The 18,770-nt window shown below is 45.4% G+C and overlaps 1 protein-coding gene across 1 annotated transcript in view; it reads left to right on the top strand.

The window, feature by feature from the left end:
• met (MET proto-oncogene, receptor tyrosine kinase) overlaps nt 1–18,770 on the top strand; it is an 87,896-nt gene that overhangs the window by 23,740 nt on the left and 45,386 nt on the right. The window contains exons 3-10 of the mRNA XM_031801346.1: nt 4,715–4,906; nt 10,465–10,626; nt 11,135–11,311; nt 12,132–12,292; nt 13,135–13,240; nt 16,412–16,548; nt 16,729–16,893; nt 17,701–17,803. Of these exons, the coding sequence (XP_031657206.1) occupies nt 4,715–4,906; nt 10,465–10,626; nt 11,135–11,311; nt 12,132–12,292; nt 13,135–13,240; nt 16,412–16,548; nt 16,729–16,893; nt 17,701–17,803 (1,203 nt within the window). The remainder of the gene's footprint in view (nt 1–4,714; nt 4,907–10,464; nt 10,627–11,134; nt 11,312–12,131; nt 12,293–13,134; nt 13,241–16,411; nt 16,549–16,728; nt 16,894–17,700; nt 17,804–18,770) is intronic.

Raw genomic sequence — 18,770 nt, 5'->3', positions numbered from 1 at the left:
CTTCTAGAGTTTATACTACTATTACAGTTTATACTACTGCTACAGTTTATACTACTATAGTTTATACTACTACTTGTAACGGCTGTTGGAAGGAGAGGACCAAGGTGCAGCGTGGTATGTGTCCATATTTATTTAATGAACACAGAAATAAAAAAATAACAACGAGAACGACCGAAACAGTTCTGGCTGGTGCAGACACACAACAGAAAACAACTACCCACAACTCAAGGGCGAAACCAGGCTGCCTAAGTATGGTTCTCAATCAGAGACAACGATTGACAGCTGCCTCTGATTGGGAACCATACCATGCCAAACACATAGAAATACAAACCTAGACCAAAACATAGAACCCCCACCCACATCACACCCTGACCAAACTAAAAATAGAAACACACAAAGCAATCTACGGTCAGGGCGTGACAGTACCCCCCCCAAAGGTGCGGACTCCGGCCGCAAAACCTAAACCCACAAGGGAGGGTCTGGGTGGGCATCTGTCCGCGGTGGAGGCTCTGGCACGGGACGTGGACCCCACTCCACCATAGTCTTGGCCCACTTAAGTGGCGCCTTCGGAGCGGCGACCCTCTCCGACCTCGGACTGGGGACCCTTGCAGTGCCGGACAGGCGGGGGACTCAGGCAATGCCGGCTTGAAGAGCGACTCCGGCATCGCAGGAGTGAAGGGCGACTCTGGCAGCTCCAGACTGACGGGCGGCTCTGGCAGCTCCTGACTGACGGGCGGCTCCGGCAGCTCTGGATATTTTACCCCGGCACGTGCGGGGCGCAGGCACAGGATGCACTGGGCTGTGCAGACACACAGGAGACACAGTGCGCAGAGCCGGCGCAGGATATCCTGGCCCAAGGAGACGCAGTGGTTGTCTGGAGAGCAGGGCTGGCACCATCCGCCCTGGCTGGATCCTCACCTTAGCCCGGCAGATGCGGGGAGCTGGGATGTAGCGCACCGGGCTAAGAACGCGTACTGGGGACACAGTGCGCTCCACCGCATAACACGGTGCCTGACCAGTACGACGCCCGCCACGGTAAGCACAGGGAGTTGGCTCATGTCTCCAACCTGACTCTGCAACACTCCCCGTGTACACTCCCCGTGTGCCCCCCCCAAAAAAATTTTTGGGGGGCTGCCTCCCGGGCTTCCTTGCCAGCCGTGTTCCCTCGTGTCGGTCGCCGGTTCCCTTTTCCTGCTACCTCTGCTCTCCTGGCTGCCTCCACTTGTTCCCATGGGAGGCGATCCCTTCCAGCCAGGATCTCCTCACATGTGTAGGATCCCTTGCCGTCTAGAATGTCCTCCCATGTCCAGTCCTCCTTTCCATGCTGCTTGGTCCTTTGGTGGTGGGTAGTTCTGCAAACATGGAACAAAACATAAATACCCACCCACATCACACCCTGACCAAACTAAAAATAGAAACATACAAAGCAATCTACGGTCAGGGCGTGACACTACTACAGTTTATACTACTTCTACAGTTTATACTACTTCTACAGTTTATACTACTACTACAGTTTATACTACTACTACAGTTTATACTACTTCTACAGTTTATACTACTACTACAGTTTATACTACTACTACAGTTTATACTACTACTACTACTACTACTACAGTTTATACTACTACTACTACTATAACAGTTTATACTACTACTACAGTTTATACTACTTCTACAGTTTATACTACTTCTACAGTTTATACTACTACTACAGTTTATACTACTACTACAGTTTATACTACTTCTACAGTTTATACTACTACTACAGTTTATACTACTACTACTACTATAACAGTTTATACTACTACTACAGTTTATACTACTTCTACAGTTTATACTACTACTACAGTTTATACTACTACTACAGTTTATACTACTACTACAGTTTATACTACTTCTACAGTTTATACTACTACTACAGTTTATACTACTACTACAGTTTATACTACTTCTACAGTTTATACTACTACTACTACTATAACAGTTTATACTACTACTACAGTTTATACTACTGCTACTACTACAGTTTATACTACTACTACTACTACAGTTTACACTACTACTAAAAATAGAAACATACAAAGCAATCTACGGTCAGGGCGTGACACTACTACAGTTTATACTACTTCTACAGTTTATACTACTTCTACAGTTTATACTACTACTACAGTTTATACTACTACTACAGTTTATACTACTTCTACAGTTTATACTACTACTACAGTTTATACTACTACTACAGTTTATACTACTACTACTACTACTACTACAGTTTATACTACTACTACTACTATAACAGTTTATACTACTACTACAGTTTATACTACTTCTACAGTTTATACTACTTCTACAGTTTATACTACTACTACAGTTTATACTACTACTACAGTTTATACTACTTCTACAGTTTATACTACTACTACAGTTTATACTACTACTACTACTATAACAGTTTATACTACTACTACAGTTTATACTACTTCTACAGTTTATACTACTACTACAGTTTATACTACTACTACAGTTTATACTACTACTACAGTTTATACTACTTCTACAGTTTATACTACTACTACAGTTTATACTACTACTACAGTTTATACTACTACTACTACTATAACAGTTTATACTACTACTACAGTTTATACTACTGCTACTACTACAGTTTATACTACTACTACTACTACAGTTTACACTACTGCTACAGTTTATACTACTATAGTTTATACTACTACTACAGTTTATACAACTACAGTTTATACTACTTCTACAGTTCATACTACTACTGTTTATACTACTACTACTACTACTACAGTTTATACTACTACTACAGTTTATACTACTTCTACAGTTTATACTACTACTACAGTTTATACTACTACTACTACTACTACTACAGTTTATACTACTGCTACTACTACAGTTTATACTACTACTACTACAGTTTATACTACTGCTACAGTTTATACTATTATAGTTTATACTACTACTACAGTTTATACAACTACAGTTTATACTACTTCTACAGTTCATACTACTATTACAGTTTATACTACTATAGTTTATACTACTACTACAGTTTATACAACTACAGTTTATACTACTTCTACAGTTCATACTACTATTACAGTTTATACTACTACAGTTTATTTGACTAACAGCCAGGACTCTCTTTTCACCTTGGAGCTGAGCTTGCCTGTAATGGTCTACTCTACTTTGTAATGGCTGCTGAAGAAAAGCTGCTTTCTTGATTTATTACTTTCCAATTGTTCTCCTCAGCTTCTAAGCTCTCCTTTGAGATTTGCCCAAGAAATGTTAGCGACATAGTCCTCACATGCAGTACTTGATGTAGAGAGAGTATCTCTTTTGGTGGTTCTGGTTAGTTAATTAGTTGTCCATCCCTGATGGGGCTGCAGGGTGGTTAGAGCGTTGGACTAGTTACCGGAAGGTCGCAAGTTCAAATACCGGAGCTGACAATCTGTCGTTCTGCCCCTGAACTGTCAGTTAACCCACTGTTCCTAGGCTGTCATTGAAAATAAGAATTTGTTCTTAACTGACTTGCCTAGTTAAGTAAAGTTAAAATAAATAAAGTGCACAGCTGCCATCAGTCAGTGTGGTTGGGTTGGAGCAACAAACTGTAGACCAGTGATCTGATGGGTTTTAAGAGAATTTGAAAGACATCCCCTGGACCTACATCATTGTATGAACTTCTCTCTCTCTCTAGGTTTTGGGGCGGTGCTGTGTTTTTTACTGAGTGTTGTGCCTGGGTCCTTTGGAGCGTACTGTGAAACAGTAGGCGCTGTCAGGCCTGGCCGAGTTAGAGACCGAGGCTTAATCAGTAACCCTCTCCCTCTTTACTCAGTCTATACCCAGCACCTTAATCTCTGTAGCTGGCCCTGCTTGTTTAGTCACGGCCCCCCACGTGCCAGCCTCGGGTTTTGTTAATTATGGATGGCCGACTGGGGGGGCCGGGGTGTGCAATGGTAGGGGCCTTGAGAGCCTGACCAGCCGGGGCCTGGGGAACGTTGTCAGCTTCAATGGCTGGTGACCTCTGATGATTCTTCAGAGGGTCAGAATAATGGTTTAATGATAATGACTTAGGTAACTTCTAGAAGTAGTTGGTGTTCAAAGTGGGATTTTTAGAGAGAGTGGTCAAGTGACAACATGCATAGAGCTGCCTGTGCCAAACAGTGTGCAGTTGAACAAACCCACATAACGTTTCTGGAGAGTGAAAAATAGGTCTGTGTGAAGAAGTCTGTTGTATGTCTGTTGGGTGAGAGAAAAGGAGAGAGAGAACAGTGCAAGTGTGTAATGTCGCACCAGCATGCATTCCGTTGTGTTTCCCATGAATTCCTGCCATGTGTGATGATCTCCTAAACACACACACTGTGCCAGCCACAGTGGGCCACAACTGAGCTCTCAGTTACGAGCAGGGCCTGATGAAAGAGCAGATGAGGGGGCATAGCAAGCCCAGCTCTGCCCCTCTCTCTATCCCTCTTCCTCTCTCTTCCTCTCTCTTCTGGCAGGGGCAGGAGGGCATGTACTGTAGCTCATAGGATAATGGCTCTTTTATCAGTTGAGACACTCTGAATGTGATTGAGAAAGCTGAGACGTTAAAAACAGTGTGGATGTATATGACGTCTTTCATGCAACATTAATGTGATCCATGTGGTGTATCTTCTGCTGTATGTAACCTGTCTTCCTCTCCACCCAGAGTTCCTCAGACGACTCGTTTGGCTGTGGGAAGCACGGGGAGGGATACCGTCTGGAAGTGACCACCCCAATGACCAGACTGGACTACTTCAGCGGTCAATTCAGCAAAGTCCTGCTGACCTCCATTGCCGTGGCAACCGCACAGGAACAGACCGTGGCCAGCCTGGGCACCACAGATGGACGCCTCATACAGGTTGGGGACAACATGGGTGATACTGTAACACTTTAAGAAAATAAGCTTTATAATGCATTTATAGGTATGAATGACCCCTTAAAACACCCTTATGAAGGGTTGTGTATTTTATCTGGGCCCTGGAGACACTGGTGGCCTGGATAAGGGGTAGACTATTACTGGGTGATATTCATTTATTTCAAAATGGTTTGGTATGAAGCTGCATGAACAGCAAGGCTTCGAGCATTTAACCTGGTCACCCAAGAAGAAGAAAGGAAACAACCCAACCTAACAACCGTATCCACCGCTGTGGCCCTTAGTCGTGAGTGTACACTGAAGCCCTACAGAAACCTGCACAACATAATCTCCCCTGCCTGTCAGTGCGGTTGCCAGCCAGCACTGTTTCCCTTTCTCATTGTGCATGTAAATGGGGCAGGATGTTGGTACGTGACCAGTAAAACCAGCCATTTTGGGGACACAGCAAGCTGTGACACAGGTGGCAACCAGTACAGAGGCAAGTTGGAGGAGGGGCTTCCTTCCTGTTTGCTCAACACATGACCCCCAACCTTGCCTCTCCATGCTTCCACAAACCCTGCTGCTGCATTCCACCGAGTTCTACCATCTGAGCAAACACAACATGGCTGGTTTTGCCTATCAATGACATGTACAGCCGAAAGTGGATTTCACTTTCCCATGTCGTGTGTGTTTGTGTCTGTCCGTCAGTAGACCTGAAGACCTGCTCCTCTCTCAGCGTCTCTCTGTCTTCTATAGATGGGATGAACTCAGAGTTTCAGTGTAGCCTAGTCCCAGATCAACCAACATCCAGCCCTGTTTACATGCACAATGATTGGCCGTGATAATGACCATAGAAGTTGGCAACACAGCCCAAAAAGATCTGGGATCAGGCTAGGTTCAGTCAGGTCAGATAGAAGTGGAACACCAAGGGTCTCCCAAGTGGCGCAGCGGTCTAAGGCACTACAGCCCCGGGTTCGATCCCAGGCTGCGTCACACCCGGCCGTGACCGGGAGACCCATGAGGCGGTGCACAATTGGCAAAGCGTTGTCCGGGTTAGGGGATGGTTTGGCCGGCCAGGATTTCCTTGTCTCATTGTGCTCTAGTGACTCCTTGTGGTGGGTCGGGCCACCTGCAAGCTGACTCTGGTCGTCAGTTGGATGGTGTTTCCTCCAACACATTGGTGCGGCTGGCTTCCGGGTTAAGCGTGCAGTGTATCAAGAATTAGTGCGGCTTGGCAGGGTCGTGTTTCAGAGGACGCATGGCTCTCGACCTTCACCTTTCCCGAGTCCGTAGGGGACTACAAATTGGATACCACAAAATTGGGGGGTAAAAAAATACAAATAAGAAGTGGAACACCACTGATAAGAGCTTTTGGAGTGTTCTGTCTTACATGTTCCTTTAAATGAACCCTTCTGGTCTCTAGAACTCCCCCTGATGGTGTTTTATAAATACGGTCCGAAAAACGGTGTTAAAAAAAGTTATGGAAGAACGACGAGAACGGGGAAAAAGTCGGCGACAGCTGTGCGGGAAGCAGGGTTATGAGCCGAGCGGTCGGTTAATGGTGAGCGCCGAGCTTCGATGACACGTTCTCTCTCTCTCTCTTTCTGCAGAGTGCCCGCAGCTGTTGGCATGTTTTTTTTCTCTCTTTTTCTGTTGTTGGTGAAAATTCTATCCTCATTGTCTCAGGACATGGCTCTGGGAAGGAGAGAGCAGGAGAACAGCTGTCCTGAGAGAAGGGTGCAGAGGGCCCCATGGAGGGAGAGAGAGAGATGGAGGAAGAGAGAAAGAGGAGGCATGGAGAAGTGAAGGGAGGGAAGGAAAGATAAAGGGGAAAAAATAGGGAGGTATAGAGGTTAAAAGATTGCTTCTAGCTTATTAGAATCCTAGGAAAGGCTTCTGTCAACTGCCTTTCTTTCTGTTTACCCTTTGTTCCCAGAGAAAAACACTCTTAGCACCAAGGGAGAGAGAGAAAGATAGAGGGAAGGTGACAGAGAGAAAGAAAGAGTGCGCTGTGGTCTGTCCCCGAGGTCTCTCATTCTGGCTCAGGAAGTCTGTGGTTCAGTATCACTGTGGAAATAACACAGTGGTTGTGTTTATAGGCTTACTTCCTCTGGCTAATACAATAAGCTGTAATTCACACCACTATCATCTCTGGAGAGAGAGAGACTAGGACTGTTGTATGGGGGATGTCCCCAGTGGAAATCAACACATACACATTATCCCCACTGTTACAGGCTACTGAGGACAGAGTTGCCCCGTCAGGAAAATAGCGGTCCCTGAAACCGCAGACATGCCATTCATTGACTGGCTCAAGTCACTCACAAAGATATGACATTTGTTCAACTTTATTTAAACAGTGCCTAAACACTGCAGGAAGCTTACCTGCATTCAAGCAAGCAACACTTTGCAGTCACACACCTGGCTAAGGGCCCGTCAATAAAGAGAAAGGGGGGATAGATGGAGAGGGGAGGTGGGGGTGATAAAGTAGATGATGTAACCAGAGCATTCCTTAGTCAACCAGGACATAACCACACTCCATTACAGCCCACTGTTACTGTTATGTTTCACCCCAACCCAACTGGTTCTGAGCTCCAAGCCTGTAATAGCAGCATAATCACACATGATGAATGTAACTCCAGGTGTACACTACACTACACTGTATCTGTGTGTAGGAGTGTGTGTGTGTATGCGTCTATGTGTGCCTGCCTGCCTGGCTGCCTGTGTGCCTGCCTGCGTGCCTGCCTGTGTGCCTGCCAGTGTGCCTGCCTGCCTGTCTGCCTGTGTGCCTGCCTGCGTGCCTGCCTGTCTGCCTGTGTGTCTGCCTGCGTGCCTGCCAGTTTGCCAGTGTGCCTGCCTGTGTGCCTGCCTGCGTGCCTGCCTGTCTGCCTGTGTGTCTGCCTGCGTGCCTGCCAGTTTGCCAGTGTGCCTGCCTGTCTGCCAGTGTGCCTGCCTGCCTGCCTGCCTGCCTGCCTGCCTGCCTGCCTGCCTGCCTGCCTGCCTGCGTGTGTTTGTAGATTAGTAAGACGTCTGAAACACCTCCCGACATGTTGAGGTATACAGTGCTCTTGTGCTGTTCTCTCTGCCTGCAGGCGATGTCTTTTGTCCCTCCGTCTCCCTGTAGCTCCCTCCACCTCCACCTCCATGGTGGTTAGCTCTAATCTGCCAATCTGTCATCTCACCGTCAATACAGCAGCATTAGTTATTACCCTGCACACAGTAGCAGGAGTGGCCCAACGGGCCCATACAATGCCAATGGAAAAAAACTCCCAAAAGCTCTCATTTTCAGCTGTGTCCAATAGAGGCATTACTTTACATGTGAAGTCAAATGTAATTCAGTGTTACTGTGTTATTAGCTCCTTCTCTGTAACGACAAGATATTCTGGTCAACACCACAATATACCCTGATCAACATCACAAGAGACACTGGTCAACACCACAATATACCCTGATCAACATCACAAGAGACACTGGTAAACACCACAATATACCCTGGTCAATACCACAAGAGACCCTGATCAACACCACAAGATACCCTGGTCAACACCACAATATACATTGATCAACATCACAAGAGACACAGTTCAACACCACAATATACCCTGATCAACATCACAAGAGACACTGGTCAACACCACAATATACATTGATCAACATCACAAGAGACACAGTTCAACACCACAATATACCCTGATCAACATCACAAGAGACACTGGTCAACACCACAATATACCCTAGTCAATAGCACAAGAGACCCTGGTCAACACCACAAGATACCCCGGTCAACACCACAGGAGACCCTGGTCAACACCACAAGATACCCTGGTCATACCAAAAGTTACCCTGGTCAACATCACAAGATACCCTGGTCAACACCACAAGATACCCTGGTCATACCACAAGTTACCCTGGTCAACATCACAAGATACCTTGGTCAACACCACAAGTTACCCTGGTCAACACCACAAGTTACCCTGGTCAACACCACAAGATACCAAGGTCAACATCACAAGATACCAAGGTCAATGTCACAATTAACCCCGGTCAACATCACAATTAACCCTGGTCAACACCACAAGATACCCTGGTTAACACCACAAGATACCCTGGTTAACACCACAAGATACCTTGGTTAACACCACAAGATACCATGGTTAACATCACAAGATACCCTGGTCAACATCACAAGTTACTTTGGTCAACACCACAAGTTACCTTGGTCAACATCACAAGATACCCTGGTCAACATCACAAGATACCATGGTCAACATCACAAGTTACCCTTGTCAACACCACAAGTTACCCTGGTCAACATCACAAGATACCCTGGTCAACACCACAAGATACCCTGGTCAACATCACAATATACCCTGGTCAACATCACAAGATACCCTGGTCAACACCACAAGACACCCTGGTCAACATCACAAGATACCCTGGTCAACATCACAAGATACCCTGGTCAACATCACAAGTTACCCTAGTCAACAACACAAGATACCCTGGTCAACATCACAAGTTACCCTAGTCAACATCACAAGATACCCTGGTCAACACCACAAGATACCCTGGTCAACATCACAAGATACACTGGTCAACACCACAAGTTACCCTAGTCAACACCACAAGATACCCTGGTCAACATCACAATATACCCTGGTCAACATCACAAGATACCCTGGTCAACATCACAAGATACACTGGTCAACACCACAAGTTACCCTAGTCAACACCACAAGATAACCTGGTCAACATCACAATATACCCTGGTCAACATCACAAGATACCCTGGTCAACACCACAAGACACCCTGGTCAACATCACAAGATACCCTGGTCAACATCACAAGATACCCTGGTCAACATCACAAGTTACCCTAGTCAACATCACAATATACCCTGGTCAACATCACAAGTTACCCTAGTCAACATCACAAGATACCCTAGTCAACATCACAAGATACCCTGGTCAACATCACAAGTTACCCTAGTCAACATCACAAGATACACTGGTCAACACCACAAGTTACCCTAGTCAACACCACAAGATACCCTGGTCAACATCACAATATACCCTGGTCAACACCACAAGATACCCTAGTCAACACCACAAGATACCCTGGTCAACATCACAAGATACCCTGGTCAACATCACAAGATACCCTGGTCAACACCACAAGTTACCCTGGTCAACATCACAAGATACACTGGTCAACACCACAAGTTACCCTAGTCAACACCACAAGATACCCTGACGTTTCCCCTTTCTGTCCCCGTTCTATTCTATTGCAACCTTGAATCTTGTACAGCAGATATTAGAAGAAACAGCAGCAGATTTGCTCAGCACTAAAGAGTCCTATCAAATCCCCATGCCCAGTTCACGTTGACTGAAAACACCAGCAACCACAACAAAGTACAGTACCCCACAGTGCATTTCTACATCATTACATTGACCTATTATTAAGAACGTGAGGTACGTGTGGCATCTCCGGTAGACAGGGCTGTTTTTCACATTAGATGGTGTAACTTTGTGTTTTACTGACCTGGCCTGGCCTCTGTCTTCCCCAGGTGGTAGTTTCCCGTTCCAAACGCAGCACGCCCCACGTGGACTTCCGCCTGGACCCCTCACGCTCTGTTTCCCCCGAGGTGGCACTCCTGTTCCCACAGGGCCACACTGGCTCTCCACAGCGCAGCCAGGATGGCTCCCTATTGTTGGTGACAGGAAATAAGGTGAATAGAGAGCAGGCTCACACACACACACACACATGCATACACATACACTATGGAGACACACACACTAACACTAAGACACGTAGTGTATAATGACACACTCAAAGACACACACACACACACACTGTATTATAATCAGAACTCAGGCATTCTTCACATTACTGGTATGATGGAAACAACAGCCCCCTGGCACCGAGACACGGTGTTCAACATGGACCAGAGCCAACAGATGATTGGAAACAATGTCCTGAGAGCTTGACGTCAATGTCCTACAAATGCCCAGCCAACAGTTCAGAGTGAATGTTTTCCTGTATGCCTATTGATCAGAGAGAAAAACCCACCATGTATGACAGAGGTACATCACAGTATGTGGTTTATTTAGAAAATACTTTTATCCGAAGTGGCTTACAGTTAGTTGTATGATCAATGCTGGAATCAAACTTGGAATCGAACCTGTTTAGCGGTGTGTTGTGTCTGTATTCTGATTGGTTGTCCTGTGTGCCCCCAGATCACCAAGGTGCCTCTGATTGGTCCTGGCTGTGAGCAGCAGTGGACGTGTAGTTCCTGCTTGCTGGCGCCAAGGTTTATGGGATGTGGCTGGTGTGACGGCCGTTGCACCAGGTTGACCCAGTGTCACCCAACCTCCCTCTGGACCCAGGACTCCTGCCCTCCCATCATCACCATGGTAACTAGCCAGTTCAGGTTCAAAAATCTTTATTGTCCATAAACACAACTTTTCCTAATGGTATTACACCACACCTCGATGTCCTACCTTCTGACCCAAACACTGGAATTGTTGTTGTTTTTGTCTTTATTGTGACAGTCCGTACTGTGAGAACACTGGAATTGTTGTTGTTTTTGTCTTTATTGTGACAGTCCGTACTGTGAGAACACTGGAATTGTTGTTGTTTTTGTCTTTATTGTGACAGTCCGTACTGTGAGAACACTGGAATTGTTGTTGTTTTTGTCTTTATTGTGACAGTCCGTACTGTGAGAACACTGGAATTGTTGTTGTTTTTGTCTTTATTGTGACAGTCCGTACTGTGAGAACACTGGAATTGTTGTAGTTTTTGTCTTTATTGTGACAGTCCATATTGTGAGAACACTGGAATTGTTGTTGTTTTTGTCTTTATTGTGACAGTCCGTACTGTGACAGTGTCTACATTGACAAGGACAAGCAGACAGTGACTAGTGTCATCTGAGGATATTTCTTATTGAATGTGTCATATACCCTTTTGCGAAGTACAAAGCTCCCACCAGTAACCTGGATACAAGGCAAAGACTCAGCAGGGTTTGGCTGTGAAAAAGCCAGTCTTTTACTGGTTTGTAAGAGACTCCTTTCTCTATTGTTGTTTGAAGGATAGTTTGAAGATTGTCTTTTCTAGTGTCAGTTTTTCATACTTGTTTTTTAATACCAGCACCTGGATCTAGACAGGGTTTTCTCTTTCTGTGTTGTTTTAAGGTTGTTTGAGGGTTGTCTGAGGGTTGGTGTTCTTTTTGGGTAGATCTCCCCAGCCAACGGCCCCCTGGGAGGAGACACCAAGGTGACGGTGTGTGGGAGGAACTTTGGCTTCAACAAGACAGAGAGGTTTGACCATACACTCATCAGCCTGGACCTGGCTGGAGCACCATGTAAACTTCTAAAACGAGAGAGCAACAGTTACAGGTGAGAGAGGACTCACAGGGAGGGTGTGTGTGTGTGTGTGTGTGTGTGTGTGTGTGTGTGTGTGTGTGTGTGTGTGTGTGTGTGTGTGTGTGTGTGTGTGTGTGTGTGTGTGTGTGCGCACATGCATGAGTCTGTGTGTGTGCACATGCATGACTGTGTGAGTGTGTGTGCGCACATGCATGAGTGTGTGTGTGCACATGCATGACTGTACGTGTGTGTGTGTGTGTGTGTGTGTGTGTGTGTGTGTGTGTGTGTGTGTGTGTGTGTGTGTGTGTGTGTGTGTGTGTGTGTGTGTGTGTGTGTGTGTGCGCGTGCATGGATGGGAGTACTGTATGTTCATGTGTTAGGATAAGGGTTAGAGGGTTAAACAGTTGAATGAAGAATGTTAAGGAAAGGGCGCCATGGAATGAGAACTCCAAGCGCCAAGGCGTTCCGCCATTCCTGACTCGCATTCTGCTCATGACTTCAATAAGTGTTAAATTAGTTGGAGAATGGCTGTGTACAGAATTTCACTCTTCCTAGTCCAAGAGGCCATGCCAGATAGCAGCGTTTAACTCAAAGACCCTTGTGCCCAAACATCCCCCATGTCATAGTCAACTCATTGTATAGAAGATTGAAAAACACCCCCCTGAAAGATGGTTTCATTGTGTTTCATTGCTGCGTTGTAGGGACATCATCAAATTAGGTTAAACTCTTGCTTACTCCAACCAGAGTGAGCACACAAGTTTTGTTTTTAGCCTTCTTGGTCCTCTTTTGTGGGATAAATATTTTTTTGTTGAATTGTGTGTGTTTGTGTGTGTACACGTCTCTGTGTGTGTGCGTGTGTGTTTGTATGTGTGTAGGTTGGTGTGTGCTCCAGTGTCTCCTGTGAACTCGTCTCAGGCTAGCAATGTGGTGAAGGTCCACAGTGGAAAGGAGATGGCCCAACAACAGGGCTTCACCTTCGTGGTAAGCACTAAATACTGTCTCCACTCACAATCACAATACGAACTCAGTGACAGTAGTCGTAACCCTGGCCCTGGAGAGCTACAATGTGTGCAGGCTTTGGTTCTCTCTCTGTATCTTTCCAACTACAGTTGGTGAACAATGTCATAGACACTGTAGGTACAGTATGTCAGATGGTTGGACAGATTGATGTACAGTAGACTTTTCCTGCAGTCAAATGACCAAATTGCCCTTTGCTGCTATTTATTATTATTATATATATTTGTTTTACTTTTACACCTTTTCCCCCCCAATTTTGTGGTATCCAATTGGTAGTGACAGTCTTGTCTCATCGCTGCAACTCCCGTACGGACATGGAAGAGGAGAAGGTCGAGAGCCATGCATCCTCCGAAACACAACCCAACCAAGCCGCACTGCTTCTTGGCACGAAGCCAGCCACACCAATGTGATGGAGGAAACACCGTACACCTGGCGACCGTGTCAGCGTGCATGCGCCCGGCCCGCCACAGGAGTCGCTAGAGCGCGATATCCCTGCCGGCCAAATCCTCCCCTAACCCAGACAACGCTGGGCCAATTGTGTCTGGACTCAAACCAATTGTGTCTGGACTCAAATCAAGATCTCTAGTGGCACAGCTAGCAAATGTATAGCAGTGCCTTAGACCACTGCACCACTCGGGAGGACCCCCCTTTGCTGCTATAACAGTCTCCACTCTTCTGGGAAGATTTTCTACTAGAAGTTGGAACATTGCTGAGGGGATTTACTTTCATTCAGCCACAAGAGCATTAGTGAGTTCGGGCACTGATGTTGAGCAATTAGGCCTGGCTCGATGTCGGCGTCCCAATTCATCCCAAAGGGGTTGAGGTCAGGACTATGTGCAGGCCAGTCACCGATCTCGACAAACCATTTCAATATGGACCTCGCTTTGTGCACGGGGGCATTGTCATGCTGAAACTGTTGCCACACAGTTGGAAGCACAGCATCGTCTAGAATGTCATTGTATGCTGTAGCGTTAAGATTTCCCTTCACTGGAACTAAAGGGGCCTAGCCCAAACCATGAAAAACAGCCCCAGACCATTATTCCTCCTCCACCAAACTTAGTGTTCTCCTGGCATCCGCCAAACCCAGATTTGCCAGTCGGACTGCCAGATGGTGAAACATGATTCATCACTCCAGAGAACATGTTTGGCGGCAAGCTTTATAACATTCCAGCTGACGCTTGGCATTGCGCATAGGGCTTGGCAGTATACGGTATTTTACGATATACCGGTATTGATGCACGGACCGGTTTGGGTTTTTACTTTGCCTTCGATAACGGTATTTCAATGTTTGGTTTGTTAAATGGGATACGCTGTGTGTAACGTCCATTTTTGTAGTTTACTTAGCTACTTGAGTCAGCTCTCCCCCGCTCTCTCTCCATGCCGCTTTCCACACATACCTAGCCCCGCACCCAGTCACTCAATTTGTTGTTCCTCGACCAGGAAACACCTGTGTTCAGTCTGCATGGTCAATGCAGCACATGCAACAATGTTGATGACAACGATGCTGTTTTCACGTTGCTTCTTAATATAAATCCACAAGCATTCTGTGATTACACTATTAGTTTATGTTTATTACATCTGCAAACATCTATTTTGTATTTTCTTGGCAAGTTGGGCCTAAATCTTGTTCGCCGCTAACGCTAATTTCTAATGCTATTTGCTAATAGCTAATGTTAATCACTAGCTAATAAATGTACTGAGTCACGAGCAAACATAATTAGCTATACAGCCTGATAATACCAGTGATGGTGTAGACCTAAATCAGCATGTTGTTTGTGCCACAGTAGCTTTTAAATTAATGAGTAATGCACAAGAATGTTAGCTACATTAAGTAGCTAAGAGAATGAAGCCAAAGATTCACTAGAACTAAATACAAAATAGAATGTTTGCAGTTGTGATAAACATAAACTAATAGTGTAATCAACTAATAGTCACCTATCAACACTTTGGTTCCTACCCTGTCACAATAACTTCTCCCTGGCATTTTAATTTGTTGTCATGTCAAACAATACTGTATTCGAAGTGCCCACTATTAAATTCTAACTATAAAATTAGAATAACCATTATATTTCCATGATTCCAACAGTTCACCCAAGTGTTTTGCTCTAAATCGCAAGTCAAATCGCAATTTCAACATTTGATTAAAAATAAGGCCTAGATTGTTTTCCCATATCGTGCAGCTCTACGTGGCAGTGTGGAAATTATCTTCAATGAGTGCAGGAATGTAGAAATTATTTTGGGTTGAAGTTGAATTGAACAGTATAAAACAGCCAGTTTGGAGAAAGACCCATTGAAATCACTTGGAATGTATGTGTAGCCACTCTAGGGTCACGTACTTTTATTATTCAAAAACATAAAATACCGTTATATGATATTTTGCCCATATCGCCCAGCCCTAATTGTGCGTGGTGATCTTAGGCTTGTGTGCGGCGGCTCGGCCATGGAAACCCATTTCATAAAGCTCCCAACAAACAGCTATTGTGCTGACATTGCTTCCAGAGGCAGTTTGGAACTTGGTAGTAAGTGTTGCAACCGAGGACAGACGATTTTTACACACAACACGATTCAGCACTCAGCTGTCCCGTTCTGTGAGCTTGTGTGGCCTACCACGTCGCGGCTGAGCTGTTGTTGCTCCTAGACGTTTCCACTTCACAATAACAGCACTTACAGTTGACCGGGCAGACGGAGCCACATTGAAAGTCACTGAACCCTTGAGTAAGGCCATTCTACTGCTAATATTTGTCTATGGAGATTGCAAGGCTGTGTGCTCGATGTTATACACCTGTCAGCAACGAGTGTGGCTGAAATAGCCCTATTGTATATAAAGTGTAATATTGGGACACAAACTCAAAATTGAATACATTTCAAATCTATATCTGACATGGAACAGTTGTCTTCTTTTTTTAAGCCCATAACCATGTGTGTGAGGTGTGTATTTTTGTTTCAAAGTAGATTTATTTAAGACTACCAAGTATCACTGTGTGTGACCCTGATTCAGCCCACTGCAGTAAAAGGTTATTAACTGACTGATTTGCAAACAAACTGTAGTTGTGGTTGTTGTTGTGGTTGTAGTTGTGGTTGTTGTTGTGGTTGTTGGGTTTGAAGTAATTCATCTCCCTTCCTCTCTCCCTCTAGAACCCAGTGATCAGAGAGATCTTCCCTGTGTTTGGCCCTAAGTTAGGAGGAACCATGCTCACCATCAGAGGCTCTTTCTTAGACAGCGGAAACACCAGACAGGTCACTGTGGGAAACGCCACCTGTGAAATCCTGAGGTGAGGCCCTAATGTTTTTGCTTCGAGTAAAAATGCTTGTGTGTGTATGTACAATATACTGTGCACTGGGTTTAATAGGTTTGGGTTTTGAGGTTGACATTAGCGTTGAGTCTAGAGCTGATGTGGGTATTATCAATATGTGATGAATTGTGTTGATGTGTATTCTGTCTCTTTCTCCAGAGTATCAGGTACTATGCTGATGTGCAGGACCCCTCCCCAGTCGGCCCCATCCCGCCAGGCGGTATATATGAGGGTGGACTCTGTTGTCCGGGAGGCTCCTGTACTCTTCACCTACAACGAAGACCCTCTCATCTCCTCCATCCAGCCCACAAGATCCTTTATCAGGTCTGTTCCCCTATCCAATACTACCCCAATACTAACCTTAACCCTCTCATCCCCTCCATCCAGCCCACACAATCCTTTATCAGGTCTGTTCCACTATCCAATACTACCCCAATACTAACCTTAACCCTCTCATCCCCTCCATCCAGCCCACACAATCCTTTATCAGGTCTGTTCCCCTATCCAATACTACCCCAATACTAACCTTAACCCTCTCATCCCCTCCATCCAGCCCAAACGATCTTAAATCCGTTACTTTATATGAGTCAGTCAGCCAGTCCGTCAGCCAGTCAGCCAGTCAGTCAGTCAGTCAGTTAGTTAGTCTGTAAATGGTGATTAATTCTAACTTCCACACCACATGAGGAAGGCAGGGAAAGAGATTAACCGTTACTATCCATAGGAAGAGGTTCCATACTGTATAGGATACAGGTGTCAGAGAAGGAATGATGGAGAGCAGGGGGGAGTTTATGAAAACAGACAAGTCACAGGCAGAAATAACAGGAAGCAGTGTGTGGAGTGTATAAAGGAGAAGAGAAAGTGAGAAAGATATTCACAGAGGATAAGTGGGCGAAGAGGGACACATTAGCACTAGGCTTTATGACTGGAAGTAGCATGAGGGAGGTGATGACATGGGGCGCTAGTGGTGGATAAGGTTTATGGCCAGGACAGCCGGTTTCCCCGTTAAAATCACAATGCATCTTTATGCATTGCTCTTACAGGCAGCTAGTGTCTAATAACCAACAGCCGTTTTACCCCATAGAGATCCCATTGTATCATTATTCATGGCTACTATCTCTGTGTCCCTAATAGTGGAGGCAGCACAGTGGTGGCCCAGGGCTTCTACCTTCACTCTACTCTCCAGCCTCAGATGGTGCTCATCCCCACAGCCCAGGAAGGCAAGGTCTTCACTGTGGTGAGTGTCTTATTTAACCTTTATTGAACTAGGATTGAGGTTTAGCAAGACCTCTTTCCCGTTGAGTGTCTGTCTGTCTGTTGAGACGACCAACTGGAGATCTGCCTGCCTGCGCAAAAACAAAATACCTCCGGGCCCCGTCACATACACTATGTGGCTGGTATTGTCGTTAAGGCCCCTGAAAAGAAGAGAAAAGAAGTTCAATGATACGGGGAACAGAGATAGATAGATTTGTATAAATTGAGGGGAAAGGAAATGGAAAACCCACGCTTCAAATGTGATGGAGTCATCACTTCTGAGTCACACAGTAATGTTACAGTAGCTAACCTGGAGTATAATCTGGCTTCAATCTGGGTGATTCTCTTTGTCTGCATGGATTCCAAATGGCACCTTAATAGGGCCTGGTCAAAAGTAGTGCACTACGTAGGGAATAGGGTTCAATAGGGCCCTGGTTAAAAGTAGTGCACTATGTTGGGAATAGTTTGGCATTTGAGACACAGAGGTTTATTATCTTGCTTCAATCTGGGTTGATTCTCCTTATTCTAGGAAAGCTATGGTACGTACACGTGTATTTGGGTGATGCCATGGTTGCCATGGTTACCATGGCATTAAGAACGCCTGACCTGACTCTATGTTCGTTCCACTTTTATAAGGAACCCTGATAACTATCTGGAAGCTCAGGTTTCATTGCAGTTGTTTTTGAAATGTTAGCCCCTACTTTGAAAAAAGAGAAGAAAGATTAAGGACTGGTACACCTTAGTGTTGGGGGTTGGTGGTGTGTCGGGGGTTGGTAATGTGTTGGGGGTGGGGTCGGAGTTGGACCACATTGTAACGTGTTATTCAATGAACCACAACAAATACTAATTTACACACAAGTGGCCTCTATCTGATGTTGGGTGTCTTGTTTTTGGGAACAAGGGAGGGGAACAGGACAGGTAGTGCTTAGTTATCTTGCAACGTGAGGTAT

Source organism: Oncorhynchus kisutch, linkage group LG22 (genome assembly GCF_002021735.2).
Source record: "Oncorhynchus kisutch isolate 150728-3 linkage group LG22, Okis_V2, whole genome shotgun sequence".
NCBI lineage: Eukaryota > Metazoa > Chordata > Actinopteri > Salmoniformes > Salmonidae > Oncorhynchus > Oncorhynchus kisutch.
The sequence above is the reverse complement of the archived record's forward strand: the minus strand, read 5'-3'. Positions and strand labels throughout refer to the sequence as shown.